The sequence below is a fragment of the Lagopus muta genome, chromosome 1, assembly GCF_023343835.1.
Source record: "Lagopus muta isolate bLagMut1 chromosome 1, bLagMut1 primary, whole genome shotgun sequence".
Taxonomy (NCBI): domain Eukaryota; kingdom Metazoa; phylum Chordata; class Aves; order Galliformes; family Phasianidae; genus Lagopus; species Lagopus muta.
The window spans coordinates 194,698,260-194,716,243 of NC_064433.1; the positions used below are offsets into that span (position 1 = coordinate 194,698,260).

The 17,984-nt window shown below is 53.1% G+C and overlaps 1 protein-coding gene and 1 long non-coding RNA gene across 4 annotated transcripts in view; both read left to right on the forward strand.

The window, feature by feature from the left end:
- LOC125692762 (rho GTPase-activating protein 32-like) overlaps positions 1-15,524 on the forward strand; it is a 27,070-nt gene extending 11,546 nt beyond the window's left edge. The window contains exons 16-17 of the mRNA XM_048943706.1: positions 14,574-14,719; positions 14,908-15,524. Of these exons, the coding sequence (XP_048799663.1) occupies positions 14,574-14,719; positions 14,908-15,335 (574 nt within the window). The 3' untranslated portion in view covers positions 15,336-15,524. The remainder of the gene's footprint in view (positions 1-14,573; positions 14,720-14,907) is intronic.
- Positions 15,525-15,674: 150 nt separating this feature from the next.
- LOC125692797 (uncharacterized) lies at positions 15,675-17,648 on the forward strand. Of its 3 annotated transcripts, none has more exons than XR_007376846.1 (5): positions 15,675-15,924; positions 16,250-16,414; positions 16,521-16,900; positions 16,997-17,139; positions 17,281-17,648. It is a non-coding gene; the product is annotated as an uncharacterized LOC125692797 (long non-coding RNA). The 3 variants fall into 3 exon arrangements; XR_007376847.1 differs by having other exon boundaries at positions 16,521-16,719; positions 16,817-16,900; positions 16,997-17,648; XR_007376845.1 differs by having other exon boundaries at positions 16,997-17,648.
- Positions 17,649-17,984: the final 336 nt, after the last annotated feature.

Here is a 17,984-nt window from a genome sequence, read left to right on the forward strand (position 1 = left end):
TTGTATCTACTTCCAGCGTTCCAACCCATACCTGACACCTTTAGTTCAGCTGTGATCAAGAACCACTTTTGTAATTCAGCTTGTGAAAGTTTGGCACTAACCCCTGTGTATCCTTCCTAGATGAACTGAGCCCTTGTCCACCCAGAAGAGCCGGAGCAAGTAGCGAAGCTGGGCTGTGTGCTTCCACCAGTGGAGAGCTCTTGGGAAGCACAAATGGCTGCGGTTCACATGACAGCCTTCCATGTAACAACAGTGATGGAGAGAGGGAGCTCATCCAAGTTCAAGCCCTCATTTCTCCCGGCTCTGCTGAAGATGCTGACCTGAGCCCGCCAGGCACCACAGTCACCAGCCTGGACTGTGACCCGGCGCCTTTGCAGTGCAGCCCAGCCCAAGCACAGTCCGAGTGCCCCGACAGCAGCAGCTCTGTGCAGGAGCAGGTCGGCATCACCGATGAGAAGCCGTGCCTCTTGGAGGGGGGCTTAGAATCAGGCCCTCAGTCCCAGGCACCGTGCAGCGGATCTGACAGCTCTGAGCCACTCTCTCCGTGACCTTTCCATCCAAGAGAGGACGATTCCCACCTTTACCTGGACCTCTCACGCCCTTCTGTCCTTTCCTTTAATAATAAAAGCACACTCGTGCTCACTCAACGCCTTGAATGCCTGTGGAGTCTTCATTCACGAGGACTGGGATGAATGCAACAAACAGCAAGGCACCTCAGCTTGCAACGCTGAGGCTGCAGGGTGCATGAAGCAGAGCTCCAGGTTTGTTCCCGTTTTGTCTGGCTTCGGGATGTCTGCAGCTCCCATTTGGTACGGTAGCAAATAATCTCTAGCATCCTGGATGCTGCTTGTGATAACCCCAAGCTTCCTGGCGGTGGCTTTGTGATGCCTTTCAGGGCTTTTTGATGCACTGTGATGCCTTGGCTGCTCCCTAACACCTTTCTCCTCCAGCCGCGTCCATTCCTGGCTCTCAATCTCCCAATCTGCAGTTGGCTGAGCCACCACACGTGGGAGCGGTCGTTGGGAGCCGGCTGTTGGAGGCGCAGCAGACCTCGGTGGCAGCCGTTGCTGTCCTGGCAGCAGTGAGGCGGAAGCTGAGGCACGACGGGAGCGAGTGCTGAGGGCAGCTCTGCCGGAGGTGTGCGGGAGAGCAGTCGCGGGACAGGGAGAGGAGCCCTGCGCGGCCCCAAGCAAGGGGAGATGGCCGAAAAGGGGAGCACGGGAAGTTCTGCCCGTGGGTGAGAAGGGAGGTCTTTATGGTGAGGATGGCGCAGCTCTGGAACAGGCTGCCCAGGGAGGCTGTGGCTTCTCCTTGTCTGGAGATATTCCACAACCGCCTGGACGCCCACCTGCGCAGCCTGCTGTAGGAGCCTGTTTTGCTGGGGTGTTGGACTCAGTGATCCCTGGAGGTCCTTCCAGGCCCAGTTCTGTGCTTCTGTGATGTTACTCCTTGCTTCTTGCAGCAGCACGGTGTTTCAGAAGAGAGAAAAGCATGGCGGGCATCAACTGGATTTCTGTGGCTGGTAAAGCTGTGCCGAGAACTGGGCTGACTGCTGCCCCTGGCAATGTGTGCAAAGTCTGCAGAGGCAGAGGAATGACTTTTCTCTCCAAAGTTGAGCTTGTCTAAGGTAGGTCACTGCTGGGAGAGCTTCTGCTTTAAAGCATCAAGTAAGGTAATTTAAAAAGCAAGCTTGCCAGTTCTTTTTTACCTAAGTGATTTTTTAGCACGGGAAGGTTGGAGAGGCTTTTTGCGAACCGAAGATGGAGGGAGGAAAAGCAAGTGAAAGGCACGCTGTGCACAGCCAGCACACAGCACCTGCACCATTGCCCTGCACAAAGGAGGAGCAGCTCAGCAAGCTTGGCCTGGGCCATGGAAGGGAGCGTGCAAACGTCTGGAGCAGCCCCAGATGGGCTGGTTCTGCAGGTTGCTGTCTGCTGCTGTTTTCTCACATCCTGTTGCTCGGGGGTGGATTTGTTCATGTTCAGAGCTAGCAGGAAGCTCGCAAAGCCCTTTGTTTCAGCTGTCCCAAGGCTTTGATCCCTGGCTGCTGGGATGGGGCGTTTGAGGAGTGATGCCTGTGCTGTTGTCCAGCCAAGCTTTGGGGGTGAGTCTCGTTACCAGGGCATGTCTGACAGGACTGAGGGTGGGGGACCGGGCCAGTGGCACTTTGCTCTCGGTCTCGGTGTTTGTCTTTGCTCAGAAGGGCAGGTGGTGAACCTCACGAGCCAAAGCCTACAGATGGGGTTTGCGGAGAAAGAGGTCCTGCAGGCCTTGTGTGGCAGCCACGGAGCTGGAGCGAGGCTGCGTCAGTGTAAAAGCCCAGCAATGCACAGAGGTGTGAAGGTGAGCTGTGGGCTCGAGTATCACAAGAGGGGGTGTGCATGGTCAGGGCTTGGATGCTTCTGTGTGTTTGAAGTGACTGTGGGGTAGTTAGCACTGCTGGGTGAGCTTGAGTGTCTGGAACAAGTGTGACGTGTCTTCCAGTTGCACGCTGTGTTCTTCCTGTTGCGTTGAGCTCTTGAGCTCCAGCCCTAAGTGAGGATGCAAGCGCTACCGTAGAAGGAACGGGTTGAGATTGGAAGTGCAGTGCAAAGGGCTGGAGCCAGCAGGAGCTGGGATGTGATCATCCCCCTGTACTCAGCTCTGGTGAGTCCTCACCTTGAGTGCTGTGTTCAGTTCTGGGTCCCTGATTACAAGAAGGACACTGAATCCCCGAGATATTGCCAGAGAAGAGCAGTGAAGCTGTGAAGAGTGTAGAGCACCAGTCTCATGGGGAGCGGCTGGCTGAGAGAACTGGGATTATTTAGCCTGGAGAAGAGGAGGCTCAGGGTAGACCTCATCCCTCTCTACAATGAGCTGAAGAGAGATTATGTCGAGGTGGGGGTCGTCTTATTCTCCCGTGTCAGTAGCGATAGGACTGGGGGGAACGGCCTCAAGTTGCACGGGGGGAGATTGAGGCTGGACGTTAAGAAACGCTTCTCCACAGGAGTGCCCAGGGAGGTGATGGAGTTAATGTCCCTGCAGGTGTTCAAGAAACGTTAGATGTGGCAGTGAGGGACGTGGCTTAGTGGGGAATATTGGTGGTAGGTGGACGGTTGGACTGGATGATCTTGGAGATCTTTTGCAAGCTTGCTAATTCTGATTCTGTGAAAGGCATCTGCTGGTGAGTGCTTTGGTGGGTGAGCATCAGGCTGCTGGACAGCAGGCAGCTGTTGTCTGTGCAGACAGCCACATCCATGGGGAGTGGAGGCTTTTTCACCTTAGCCTTGTCTTTCATGTCTCACGTGCAGTAAGTCCTGTTGTTACACACAGCATCTTGGGGGCAACCTTGATTTCTGCAGCCCCGAGCTTTGTGGCACGAGAGCTCTCGGCCATGCTTCTCCCTGTGATGACCATGCTTCTCCCTGTGCTGACTCAGCTCCCTGTGTGACCGTATGGAAGGCCTCGCAGAAGCCTGGGTAGGTGATGGCAGTCGCTCCTCCTTTCCCCAGCGATGCTGGAAATAGCGTGGAACGGGACGGGGGGACATCCCAGCCGTGGGTTCCTCTCAGCAGGACTGAGCGGCTGTTCTGATCCTCGTGTTTGAACTTGAGGGAATCTGATGCTGAGTAGAGAAATGAGGGGCTTGTTCATAAAGAAGAAAAGACTGTGTCGCATCTTGTGGTGCAGGATGTTCTCCGAACTGCTGCTAACAGTGCCCAGGATGCTCCCTTTTTGATGGGGAGAGGTTTAGCAGGGATTTCTTAAATGAAAATAGTTTGTCGTGTAATTTCCTTTTCATCGACCTTTCATGCTACTTCTTGATAAGTTATCTTTGGATTCTCAATCAATATTTATTATTGAAGAGAATTGAAGAGAATACGTACGCACCCTGCGCCTTCATCTGCACCGAGAATCTTCTGAACATCTTTGCACCGTTTCTTCTTGGCCCTGAGATGAAGCTGTGTGCAATATGGGCTTGGATGCATTTTCAGTCCGGTGCAGGACACGTAACCCTCATCTGAGTTGTCGTGCTGACAAGAACAACACAGTAGCAAATTTTACAGGGTTGCGTGCTTTACTTTACTTTTTTTTTTTTTTTTTTTTTTTTTCCCCTCCAGTCATAACCATGGAACCACAGAAGCGTTACCCAGGCAGAAGGAGCCTTTGTCACCTGGACTTCCTACCAACGACGCAGGCAGTGGAAGTCAGCATCCCAAGCATCCATGAAACCCCTGCACAGGACTGGTGAGAGTTACCTGGCGCCGTCCTTTGGCAATCTCAGGTCTCTCTGTAAGCTCCCAAGCTGTGTCGTAACTCCTCCCGTGGTGCTGACTCAGCTCTCCCAGTCTTTTGTGGGGGAGAGCTGGAGTTGAACTCCTTCCTGCTTCCTGCCTCTGTCCTCCCTGCTTTGCCCATGGCCCACTGAGCCTCCATCCTTGTTAGGTGTCTTGAATTACTGAGTTGCTTAAGGATTGGGTGGACCAATTGAATTCTTAGCGATGTCTCTAGGTCCACGTGTGCACAAAAGCACACTCTGATGCAGTCAGTGTAATGATGAACACACGCCTTGTTTCCTTTAGCCCGTATTTTTAGGTCAGGAGAACAGATTTCTGGAATGATGTTCAGCTTAGCACCACAATCCCCTTGCCGCCCCCCATTGCAGTCACTCACGAGGGCTTGAGATCCACAGGGAGGAAGTATTGCTGATAATTACAATCCATGGTTTTAAAACTGATCTAATCTATGGTGTATGATATGAATGGTCCTGGTGAATGATGTGGTAAGGCATCCCAGCAATTTTCAACAGGAATACTTCAAGGCAGCTTTTCAAGGTTTCTTTGAGAACTCTCCAAGTCTCCAGGAATTTTAAGCGCCAAGGTTTCTTAGCCTTCCGAATGGCAGTGTTTCTATCTAAGCTGGCAGCCTTTAAGCCCAAACCCAAACCGAAGCTTGCTCATCTCAGTGGAGGTACCTTAGCTATATTCTAATGGTGTGTGCAAAATGAGTTTCACATTCACGAGTCCTTTCTGACTCGCTACGTGTTTGATTGCACAGGAAGAAAAGCTTGATGTCTGTGCCAAGGGAGACGTACACCGCACTTGCGCTGCCTGGACGATGTGGAAACTGGAAATTCTGGGGTGTGCTGAAGCATGCCCTCTCAGGTCAGTCTAAGCATACATAGAGTAGACCTGTCCAACAAAACAGGGAATGGACAGTTAAACCCATTCTGTTGGGAAATACTCTGTCCTTCTAAGTACCTTTAGAACGTGAGTTTCTTCAATTAATTACTCAACTCATTTCCTGTTCCTGAATGATCCCAAGTTCTTTTCTCAGGCTACATCTGCACTCTGCTCAGTCCAAGGAGAATCCCTGCCTGCAGATGCAATGACACAGCATGGCTCACAACCGCATTTGTCATTGCTTACTCTTATGGTAGCTGCCATCCATGTCCACCCTGCGTATTCTTAGAGCTCTTCTGGAGTCCATGGGGCAGATTTATGGTTGAACTAAAGGGAATTTTTTATATTGCTCTAGCTCCAGATGATTATCCCTAGTATCATTATATTTAAAAAAAAAAAAAGGTGTTTTGAAGTAGTGTGATATATATTCTGTGCCTCAGAATGTGGCACGTGTGGCATGAGAGAGTTTTGAGGCCACGAGGACTGCTCAGACAGCATCAGAACTGTAAGAGCAGAGAGCTATAGGTGATGCAGCGCTGTTTGTGGCACCCGCAGGAAGCGGTAGCTGGAACAAAATATGGCCAGAAGAGTGATCAGATTGTGTTTGGTAAGGAACTATTTCATTAGTTGTAGAAGTTTGACAAAATGTATATTCAGGATGATGATCAGCGTGCCAGGTGCTGGGACCATGCCGAAAGAGAAATGGTGTGAAAACGTCGGTGCAATTTGCAATATATCCCCTTCCACAAAGCCCTCAGATCCATGCTGCAACTGCATCCAAAGCAACCCAGAGCCCTGTGCTTGTTGTACCCGGAGCTATCGGTGCCAGGAGTTGCTGCTGTGTTTGCAAGGACGTTGTGTCAGCAGTGTGCCGTCAGTGGGGTTGTTTGATGACAATGAAACAGCTGAATGGTGTACCTCAAGACTACGAAAAAAGATGGTAGTCGAGACTGTGTGTCTAGGTATAGATAGCTTGATACAGATCTATAGGACTCCAGTGTGGATTGTACATAGGCCCTGCGCTGCAAGGTACACTGTTGGGAAGCAATGTCCATCTGCCCGAGGGCAGGAAGGCCCTGCAGAGGGACGGCCTGAGGCCAGTCGTACCAGGCTGCACAGCTGAGGCCAGTCGTAGGAGGCTGCACAGGAGCAAGCGCTGGGTCCTGCGCTGTGGTCATGACAACCGCATGGCAGCTTCTGCAGGATTGGGCTGAGGTAGAATTCCAACCGCCCGCTGATTCTAGAATGTTGGGTGCTGTGTTGGAATCTTCTGGTCCTGTGACATGGTCTTGCCTCCCCACCCTGTTGTCATGGCGGAGCAGCCTGGTGGCCCTTAGTGATGTCACAAGCGGCTGGAATGAGGGGAGGAGCAGTGCGTGCTGCGTCCCTTCATTGGAGCGCTTGAGCTCTGCGTGAGTAGCTCGCTTGTTGCCCTTGTGCAGCGACTGAGTGCCTTCGTTTTCACCCCTTGTGTCTTGCGCAGCATCTTGTAGGTAAGCTGAGACAGGGCGTGGGATAGAGGGGTGGGCAGTGAGCTGTTGAGAACTGCTGGCTGGTGGAGCTCCTAGCAGCTCATACTGCTTACTCTTGTCCATCAGACGTAACTTTCAGCCAGTACCTGCATTCCCAAGCGATCCACAAAGATGGCATTTGTCCCATGGCTTTTCCCTTGTCATCTTTGCTCCATTGTGCAAGCTCACAGACCTGTTCCTTCTCTCTCCTCTACCCGCTCCCTTGGTGCAGCTTTCGCTCGTGGAAGAACAGAGCAAAGTGACAAGAAACAGCTGCGAGTTCAAGGAATTGTCTACCTTGTTCTGATCTCCTGCCAGGTACGTGCCACGCTTTGTCCCCCCACGTGGTTGACCAGCACTGTGTCGCACCATGTTTGGTAACACAGCCTCACTCAGCTTTGATGGGACACTGGTCCCGTGTGGGTTATTTCCCTTCCCCTGCAGCTCTGCCCTCAGAAGGATGCTGTGTGTGGTGCTGTGACCAGCTGGTCTGAAGGAAACCAATCCCTTAGGCAAAGAGTCCTAGGCCCAGTTTGTGCCGAGCTGCAGAGCGTGACCCAAGGTCACAAGCACGCACGCTTGGGCTGTGTGAGTGTGCGCGGCAGCTGTAGGGAGCACAGCAGAGATGCAGTCAAGGAAATGTCCTTGATGTGCGGGGCTGCAGCAGGTGCCGGTGGTGAGGCTGCTGGGAGCCGTGGCCGGGGAGCAGATGCACCTGCAGCAATGATTCCTCTCACTGCCCTGCTGCTGCGCTGTCAGAGCGCCCTGGGTGAATGCATCTGCTGCTTTGTGCCAGTCCCCATCTGCTAGCAGAGGGACAGCTGCTTGGTCAAATGCTGCCTAATGGGCTGTCCCATTTGAACGGAGTGAACAGAGTGGTTGCTTCTAGAGCACCTGCCTGTGCCAGAGGATAGCCAAGGGTGGTTCTCCGGTAGTCTCTCAATACTGTGGTGTGTGAAGAGAGAAAATATGAGCGTGTTTCTCTTCAGTTCCAGCTTGTTGTGCCTGCTGTGATGGGCGTCGCGTGCAGCGAGATCAGCTGTGGGCCTGACATGACACGGATGGAGGTAGAGTACGGAGCTCTGATTGGTCTTTGTTCCCTGATTTGAGCCAGCAGAGTGAGCTGCAGATGTGCTCTCCTGCTTTTCAAGAGAGAGCGAATCCTTGCGGCTCTATCAGTGTCACTGAAAAGCTGCCTTAAAGGCTTTCTTTCCTTGCTGCGGGCATGTTCTTAGCCTTGCCGTTCCTTCTTGTGTGCCCATGATAAGGACCGAGTGCATTTCCTGCAGCTTTCTCTGCTGACCATGTGCTCCTCAGCCTGAAATCCTCCTCGTTTGCCCTCAGCTCCTCACCATGGCCTGTGCTCTCTGTTTCAGGCTGAGAACAACGGGAAGCCCCTGCTGGTCCGTGAGGAGTCATCTCTTAATATCCCAGCTATTGCTGCTGCCCACGTTATTAAGAGATACGTTGCCCAGGCACCGGGTGAACTCTCCTTGGAGGTAAGCAGTTAAGGGTGTTCCTTGTTGTCCTGTACAGAAGAGTATAACGTGAAGCTATCAGGAATATTCTCAAACACCTTCAGAATGTTTGGTGAGGTGAAGCCCAGCAGATGCGGTTCCAGATTAGACTTGGACTGGGTTGGATGCAGGGAGGAGTTCAGCCATCTCTAAACTATGGCTCTATTTGGCATTGGAATCTTGTGATCAAAGAGCTACTGCCCAGTGTGGTAGCCTGGTCTCTGAGCAATGGCAGAGCAGTGTATGGAGTGTGCAGATCTGTTCAGGATCTGTTCCGCTGACTTATGCCTGCGGTTTAATTGGAGCTCTCCCTTTGGCAAAGAGCCTGCTGCTTTTGAGAACCATTTCATACTGAACAGCTGAATTCTGTGTGTTGTGTATTGCAGTGACTCTTCTACCTCCACGTTCGGTTGTACGACTGCAAATGCCTGAAGAGCTGCACTGGTGCAATGGCTCTCAAGCTTGATGATATTGGGCAGTGCAGAAGAATGCAGTCATTTGAGCTGCGCTTTCCTCCCAGCCGTGCTGAAGCTGGGATTGACGTTGCAATCTCTTGCAGGTGGGAGACCTCGTGTGCGTCATCGATATGCCGCCTCAGGAGCTGAGCCCCTGCTGGAGAGGCAAGCACGGCTTTCAGGTAGGCACAAGCTACAGACGTGAGAGCGCAACTTGGATCGAGGCAGGAAGCTCAGCTTAGAGCTGCCCTGCCTGCACAGCATGGCTTCTCATGGAAAATGGTTTCCCTGTGTTGGTGTCAGGGGACTTTGCCTTTTGCTGTGGGCTTAGGCCAGAGCTGAAAGTTGGTCTTTGTAGGAAACTGCCTCCTCAATTAACTTAGAAAGAAGAGCCCTCACAGCATGCATCAGGTCACGGCCACTGAACCGCACCTTTGGAAATGCAGCAGCTAGGACACGTGTTTCAGTGTCTCTGAGCTCTTGTGCTTGCACCCATGCAGAAGGTGAAGTCAGTGTCTTTTAGGAAGTCGCTGCCTGTCAGCCGAGATGAGGCAGGGTAACAGAGCCTCTGTGTGCTTGCTGCTGCTGCTGGCTGCAGAAGGCTGGGTAGCTCAGAGCTGGAGATGGCAGCTGCATCTCAGTCAGCAAGCAGAAAGTTCATAGGCTGTGCTAACTCAGATCTAGCTGCATCCATCTATAATATATAGCTTCTGTATGAAGTCTTTCCCTTCGGGCACACTTGAGATTTAGGGGTGCAGAGCATACTTGTCCTTTCCCCGCTCCATACACAGTTTTATGGATATTTGCCTGCCAATTTGGAATAATTATTAATTTTAAGCAGGCCATTTTTTTGTTGGATTGTCTTTCGGAGCATCCGGCAGGCACGTTATGAGGAAAATGTGATGTTTGAACAGTTCAGGCCTGAGAAACGCTGCCTTCAGTATCACACCTCTCTTCTTCTTCTTGTTACAGGTTGGATTTTTCCCTGGTGAGTGTGTGGAGCTCATTAACGGAAAAATCCCGGAGTCTCTCATCAATTCGGTGCCAAAGCCAGGTACGGATGATACATTTGATGGTGCAGGGAAGCAAAATGGAGTCTTTTTTGGGTGTGTTGCGTGTTTAATACCTCCCTTATCCTTCCCACGTTATCCTGTGTGCTGATGATCCTTCATGCATAGCACGGGGCGTATGGCTGGTGTTTTGTAGGCAGGGAGAATGAGGGAAGGCAAAGGCAGTTCTCCTGCAAGTCAGTACGAGGCTGAGAACAGCCAGCGTCCCTGGTGGACAGATAGAGGTCTGGTTGTGCTAGTGCTTCTGTGCTTGATCAGAATGTGGCTTTTCAAGAGGGTCCTTAATGCCCAGGTTGAGCAAGCTAAGCAAGAGGAGTGCATTAAACTCCATCAGAACGTGCAGAGATTTGGCCCAGTCCTCCTGTGTTTATGACTGGAGCTGGGGAAATCCTAGAATCCTTGTAGAATGGCTTGGCATGGAAGGGAGCTCAAGGATCATCAAGCTCCAAGCCCCCTGCCTCAAGCTGGGCTGCCAACCAAGCTCCACATTTAATGTGGGACTGGACCAGGCTGCCCAGGGCCCCATCCAGTCTGGCCTTGGACTCCTCCAGGGTTGGGGAAAATCCATTTTGGTACGCACTTGCTCATCATGTTCTTCCCGTTTTGAGGTGCTCTGTAGAATGTGTTGTGCTCGGCCTCGTCCAACGGAGCCAAACCTGAGATGAACTGGTTTCTTCCTTTTGTTGTGCAGTGCCAAAGAAGCGCGGCAAGCTCCTCACCTTCCTTCGTTCCGTGGTGAAGGCCCGGCCAAAGCAACGGAAAGAGCGGGAGGTGGAGAAGGAGAGGGTGTTCGGCCGTGACCTGGGAGAGCATCTTCTCCACTCTGGTCGTGATGGTAAGGGACAGCCCATTCCTGAGAGCCTCCCTGTTTGGGAACCTAAAGCTGAAAGGGAGATGGTATCTAGCAAGGGGCAGGTTGATACCAATGGAGAAACGGGGAATGGGAGTTGACGACTGAAAGATAAAGTGAGTAGGTGATGGCTGCGAGGGAAATGCTCCTAAGGGACAAGCACATTTGTATTTGCTTAAAGCAAAGCCTGTAAGCCAACCCCCTGGTAGCCTGAAAAGAAAGGAAGCCTTTTGGCCAAAGAGAGTGTCCTGCCTCAGTTTCCCAGCTCCTTCCGGGCGTGAGATTTTCCACCTCCATTCCCGTGGGAGCTGTGATGGGACTTGCAATGTCTGCGGCTTCCCCGGAATTACTTTCTCCAGGCTGATTCCTAGGTCCTGGCATTTCTGGAACGCAAGGAACACATCTCTGTCCAGTTTCCTCAGCAGCTCCTGCAGAGGTGTCTCTGACAGCTGTCCCCTTCAAGGAAGAACACAGCAGTAGCCTGGCTGGGCTTAGTGGATGGGATGTGGCGGGAGCGCAGCCTGAGCCAGGACTTGAATGAGGAGCTCCAGTAACCGCCGGCACGTGTTCTTTAGTCCCCCAGGTCCTCCAGAGCTGCGCCGAGTTCATCGAGCAGCATGGCGTGGTGCAGGGGATATACCGCCTGTCCGGCGTGGCGTCCAACGTCCAGAGACTGCGGTAAGAGTGCTGCGACTGACAGACACAGCTGCCAGCAGGGGCACGTGCCCTGTTGCGGGCGTTCAGAGGCCTGCGGGCCATGCCTTAGCACCAAGAGAAGGTCTCCTTTGGGAACATCCCATCCAGCACGGCTGACGTGGTGCTGGTGGCCGAGTGGTTGTGTTCTCCTGTACATCAGGAAGCCCTTCCAACTCTTGATTGCATTGGGTGTGGCTTTTGACTTGCTTTCCTCTTTCTCAACCATTTTCGTGTCCTTCTCTGCAGCCAGGAATTTGAGTCTGAGCAGGTTCCTGAGCTAACCGTCCGCGACGTTCACAGCGCGAGCTCCCTCTGCAAAATGTACTTCAGGGAGCTCCCGACCCCCCTGCTGACCGACCAGCTGTACGACAAGTTCTCGGTAAGCACAAGGCAACGCCTTTCCTTTCCCTCTTCCCTGGGCCTCTTGGGAGATGGCTGCAGCAGTGCCCCAGCTCTGAGGCCCTTCTTCTGTTAGCCCCACGCGGTTTACTCGCATGTCTTTGCCACATCCTGCATCGTGCTGATGCCACTTCTGGTGGCCCCAGGAGGTGGTTATTTCCATATTCACAATGCTTGCGAGAATTCCTGTGTTGTTTGTTTGTTTGTTTGTTTTTTGCTATTCCCAACTATTTCTGGAACGGGAATGGGATTAATAGCCAAGTGGACTTAGAGATGAATGTCCCCTGCGAGGAGCTGAGCTGCCCAACCAGGCTGTAAACCGGCCCGGTGCTTGGACTCCTTGGCCGTGGTGGCACCAGCTGCGTGCTGCTATGTTCGCCAGTTGCCTCTGGGGAGGCCTAAAATCTTTCTCAGTGCTGACCAGCAGCGCGCTGTGCCCATGGTTCCCAACCCTGCGGCAGGTATCTCGCCTGATTTGTGTCTCAGTCCCTTTCTGCCCTTTTCCAGGATGCTGTTGGTGGCACTACGGAGGAGGAGCGGCTGGTCAGAATGCGGGACGTCATCCAGCAGCTGCCCGCTCCTCACTACAGGTCAGTGCTGCCCTCAGCCTGCTGAGCTCAGCCCTGCTACACTTCAGAGGGCAAAGTGCAATTCCAGGCTTTGTCTCACGTGATCAACGGGATGCCTGGGTGTGCTGAAACACTGCATGGGGTTAATTGATGGGGTCAGTTCCTGGGCACGGGGCACGCTTGGTGCAGCTGATGGCTGTGGCTGTGCTGTGCTGGTGCTGGGTTCTGCAGCGTGGCACTTGGTCAAGTTGGATCTACTTCATCTTCAGCATCAGTAGCACTAATAACAACTAGTGTGAATTGAGGTTTGCTTTGTGAGTCGCAGCACGGGATGCTGGCTGGTGCTGAACATTTGCCTCTCTTGTTTCCCAGGACCTTGGCGTATCTGATGAGACACTTGGCCTGTCTGGCTGGGCACTGCTCCACCACAAACATGCATGCGAAGAACTTAGCGATTGTGTGGGCTCCAAACCTCTTAAGGTAAACTTCTTTTTCCGTTTCAACAGAACGCTTACATCTGTTCTCCAGTAGAATAAAGCAGTCCTCCCTTCTTCTGCACCACATGTGCTCTTCTCCTGTAAAATGTGCAGTGAGTGGCTGACAGCAGAGCAGGAGCCTGGACTGTTCTCCAACCCCACGTGGGCGCAATTTCTAGCTGAGCATTGCTGCTCTCTTGTTTAGATGGGACTGGTGTGTCCTTGATCAGCCAGGAGAACTTCTTCAGTGGCATCACTGATTGCCCACTGCGGAAGTCTCCAGAGAACAAATGTGACAGCTTTGGGCTGCAGTAATTCAGACCTGGGGAAGCGATCTTGGCTGAATGACTTCTAAAACCTGCCTTTTCTACAGATCACAGCAGAGCGAGTCTGCCTGCGCCAGTGGGAGAGCTGCCTGCACGGAACTGCAGACGCAGTCGTCTGTGGTGGAATTCATCATCGACCACACAGACGTCCTCTTCTGCTCCACATCTGGACGTGACCTCGCAGATGGAGCAGGTGAGTGTCTTCCTCCATTAGCTTTATCTTGGTCCTGTCACCGTCACTATGATGTCTTGGAAGCAGGTGAAGCTTGGTGAAAGTGTGGCAGCGAAGCTTTCTGAGTTCACCATACCTGCTTTCTAGGGTTTTTGTTTGCCTGTTTCGATACAGGGAGCTGCTCTTAATTATGACTGCATCCTTTGCCATAGACACACCTCTGAGCACATGGTTATTTTGAGCTGCTCTTCTTGCAGCGGCTTGGTTAAGCAAGTCTGAGGAAAACACAGCAGCTGCCCCGGACCTGTGATGGCTGTGCTGCCGCTTTCTGATCCTGGCTCTCACCTGTGGTTTTCCCTTCCAGGGCACAGTTCTCTCTCAGGGCCCCAGTCTGTGCAGGCGTCTTCTCCTGCTACAGAGCTGCTCAGCCTGGAGGAGGCGCAGGCACGGAGGCGAGGCCACAGCAGCTCTCCTGTGGTTGTGACTGAGAGCAGGGACATAGAGGTGGAAGAAGGCCCCGCAGCTGTACGGGGGAAATTCCACACAGTCATCGACTTTCCATCTGAAAGGTAAAGAGGACTTTGTTTTCCAGCAGCTATCATCACTGTTTGGGTGGCTTGTGTTTGTTTTGTCCCCACTATTTCTAGTGCCTAAACTTGTGGAAACTAGATTTAATGAATGGTGCCTGAAGTGTTGCAGTGAATCTCCACTCCACTTTGGACTGTGAGATTGAACTAACATTCAGTTGCCTGACGGGCTGAGTTTAGCCACACAAGGCTGCCGTTCCTTCCTTGCTGGGCAGGCAGTCACGAGATGCACAAAGCCACGCTGACGTCTACCCTGGCCTGTGCTGGATGTACCTGGAAACGTTGGGGTTTTCCAGACTTCACGGCCACGTGCCTGAAACCAATTCCGGTTCTCTTCTACGCAGAGCTGTTGGTCAGACCTGCTGGCACGAGAAACTAGACATGGCAGTGAGATGGGCCGATGAGCTGTCAGTGTCAGAGTCAGAGATGCTTTTGACGTTCCTTTATGGCTGTGCAATTCCTCAGCCAGCAGTTATGCCTGCCAACTCAGTCAAAGCCTTCCTTTAGGCGCTGTCCTGTACAGGTGTGTGGAGCCTGTGGACCTCACGTGCTCTGCATCTTGCTTGACACAGTTGAGGGGAATTTAGCCAGCAAGACTTCAGGGCTGAGCTGTAGGAATGGAACCATCCCTCCACTGCTTGAAATGGAGCGAGTTTCTAAGCTGTGTTTCAGCAGGAACCAGGCGGTGCTAGGAACAAGCAACTGTTGGCAAGAGCTCAGTGCAGCTCTTCCCTCACTCTGCTCCACGCACGGCTCACACCATTCCCTGTTTTCTCTTTCCAGACCAAGTCCGCCCACCAAGATAAAGGAATCACCAGCTGGCTGTTGGTGTTCCTGCTTCAGCCTGGGAAAACCATCTTCTGGGGCCAAACGCCAGCCACAGCGCCGTCCCAGGGAGCCCTCAGAAATAGAAATCGTAGTGCTGGCAGGTAAGGGTGCAAATCCAGCTTTCAACGCCTTGCTTTTCAGCAACATAGAATTCTTGCTGTCAGTGGGCTTGTATCTACTTCCAGCGTTCCAACCCACACCTGACACCTTTAGTTCAGCTGTGATCAAGAACCACTTTTGTAATTCAGCTTGTGAAAGTTTGGCACTAACCCCTGTGTATCCTTCCTAGATGAACTGAGCCCTTGTCCACCCAGAAGAGCCGGAGCAAGTAGCGAAGCTGGGCTGTGTGCTTCCACCAGTGGAGAGCTCTTGGGAAGCACAAATGGCTGCGGTTCACATGACAGCCTTCCATGTAACAACAGTGATGGAGAGAGGGAGCTCATCCAAGTTCAAGCCCTCATTTCTCCCGGCTCTGCTGAAGATGCTGACCTGAGCCCGCCAGGCACCACAGTCACCAGCCTGGACTGTGACCCGGCGCCTTTGCAGTGCAGCCCAGCCCAAGCACAGTCCGAGTGCCCCGACAGCAGCAGCTCTGTGCAGGAGCAGGTCGGCATCACCGATGAGAAGCCGTGCCTCTTGGAGGGGGGCTTAGAATCAGGCCCTCAGTCCCAGGCACCGTGCAGCGGATCTGACAGCTCTGAGCCACTCTCTCCGTGACCTTTCCATCCAAGAGAGGACGATTCCCACCTTTACCTGGACCTCTCACGCCCTTCTGTCCTTTCCTTTAATAATAAAAGCACACTCGTGCTCACTCAACACCTTGACTGCCTGTGGAGTCTTCATTCACGAGGACTGGGATGAATGCAACAAACAGCAAGGCACCTCAGCTTGCAACGCTGAGGCTGCAGGGTGCATGAAGCAGAGCTCCAGGTTTGTTCCCGTTTTGTCTGGCTTCGGGACGTCTGCAGCTCCCATTTGGTACGGTAGCAAATAATCTCTAGCATCCTGGATGCTGCTTGTGATAACCCCAAGCTTCCTGGTGGTGGCTTTGTGATGCCTTTCAGGGCTTTTTGATGCACTGTGATGCCTTGGCTGCTCCCTAACACCTTTCTCCTCCAGCCGCGTCCATTCCTGGCTCTCAATCTCCCAATCTGCAGTTGGCTGAGCCACCACACGTGGGAGCGGTCGTTGGGAGCCGGCTGTTGGAGGCGCAGCAGACCTCGGTGGCAGCCGTTGCTGTCCTGGCAGCAGTGAGGCGGAAGCTGAGGCACGACGGGAGCGAGTGCTGAGGGCAGCTCTGCCGGAGGTGTGCGGGAGAGCGGTCGCGGGACAGGGAGAGGAGCCCTGCGCGGCCCCAAGCAAGGGGAGATGGCCGAAAAGGGGAGCACGGGAAGTTCCGCTCGTGGGTGAGAAGGGAGGTCTTTATGGTGAGGATGGCGCAGCTCTGGAACAGGCTGCCCAGGGAGGCTGTGGCTTCTCCTTGTCTGGAGATATTCCACAACCGCCTGGACGCCCACCTGCGCAGCCTGCTGTAGGAGCCTGTTTTGCAGGGGTGTTGGACTCAGTGATCCCTGGAGGTCCTTCCAGGCCCAGTTCTGTGCTTCTGTGATGTTACTCCTTGCTTCTTGCAGCAGCACGGTGTTTCAGAAGAGAGAAAAGCACGGCGGGCATCAACTGGATTTCTGTGGCTGGTAAAGCTGTGCCGAGAACTGGGCTGACTGCTGCCCCTGGCAATGTGTGCAAAGTCTGCAGAGGCAGAGGAATGACTTTTCTCTCCAAAGTTGAGCTTGTCTAAGGTAGGTCACTGCTGGGAGAGCTTCTGCTTTAAAGCATCAAGTTGTATAAGTAAGGTAATTTAAAAAGCAAGCTTGCCAGTTCTTTTTTACCTAAGTGATTTTTTAGCACGGGAAGGTTGGAGAGGCTTTTTGCGAACCGAAGATGGAGGGAGGAAAAGCAAGTGAAAGGCACGCTGTGCACAGCCAGCACACAGCACCTGCACCATTGCCCTGCACAAAGGAGGAGCAGCTCAGCAAGCTTGGCCTGGGCCATGGAAGGGAGCGTGCAAACGTCTGGAGCAGCCCCAGATGGGCTGGTTCTGCAGGTTGCTGTCTGCTGCTGTTTTCTCACATCCTGTTGCTCGGGGGTGGATTTGTTCATGTTCAGAGCTAGCAGGAAGCTCGCAAAGCCCTTTGTTTCAGCTGTCCCAAGGCTTTGATCCCTGGCTGCTGGGATGGGGCGTTTGAGGAGTGATGCCTGTGCTGTTGTCCAGCCAAGCTTTGGGGGTGAGTCTCGTTACCAGGGCATGTCTGACAGGACTGAGGGTGGGGGACCGGGCCAGTGGCACTTTGCTCTCGGTCTCGGTGTTTGTCTTTGCTCAGAAGGGCAGGTGGTGAACCTCACGAGCCAAAGCCTGCAGATGGGGTTTGCGGAGAAAGAGGTCCTGCAGGCCTTGTGTGGCAGCCACGGAGCTGGAGCGAGGCTGCGTCAGTGTAAAAGCCCAGCAATGCACAGAGGTGTGAAGGTGAGCTGTGGGCTCGAGTATCACAAGAGGGGGTGTGCATGGTCAGGGCTTGGATGCTTCTGTGTGTTTGAAGTGACTGTGGGGTAGTTAGCACTGCTGGGTGAGCTTGAGTGTCTGGAACAAGTGTGACGTGTCTTCCAGTTGCACGCTGTGTTCTTCCTGTTGCGTTGAGCTCTTGAGCTCCAGCCCTAAGTGAGGATGCAAGCGCTACCGTAGAAGGAACGGGTTGAGATTGGAAGTGCAGTGCAAAGGGCTGGAGCCAGCAGGAGCTGGGATGTGATCATCCCCCTGTACTCAGCTCTGGTGAGTCCTCACCTTGAGTGCTGTGTTCAGTTCTGGGTCCCTGATTACAAGAAGGACACTGAATCCCCGAGATATTGCCAGAGAAGAGCAGTGAAGCTGTGAAGAGTGTAGAGCACCAGTCTCATGGGGAGCGGCTGGCTGAGAGAACTGGGATTATTTAGCCTGGAGAAGAGGAGGCTCAGGGTAGACCTCATCCCTCTCTACAATGAGCTGAAGAGAGATTATGTCGAGGTGGGGGTCGTCTTATTCTCCCGTGTCAGTAGCGATAGGACTGGGGGGAACGGCCTCAAGTTGCACGGGGGGAGATTGAGGCTGGACGTTAAGAAACGCTTCTCCACAGGAGTGCCCAGGGAGGTGATGGAGTTAATGTCCCTGCAAGTGTTCAAGAAACGTTAGATGTGGCAGTGAGGGACGTGGCTTAGTGGGGAATATTGGTGGTAGGTGGACGGTTGGACTGGATGATCTTGGAGATCTTTTGCAAGCTTGCTAATTCTGATTCTGTGAAAGGCATCTGCTGGTGAGTGCTTTGGTGGGTGAGCATC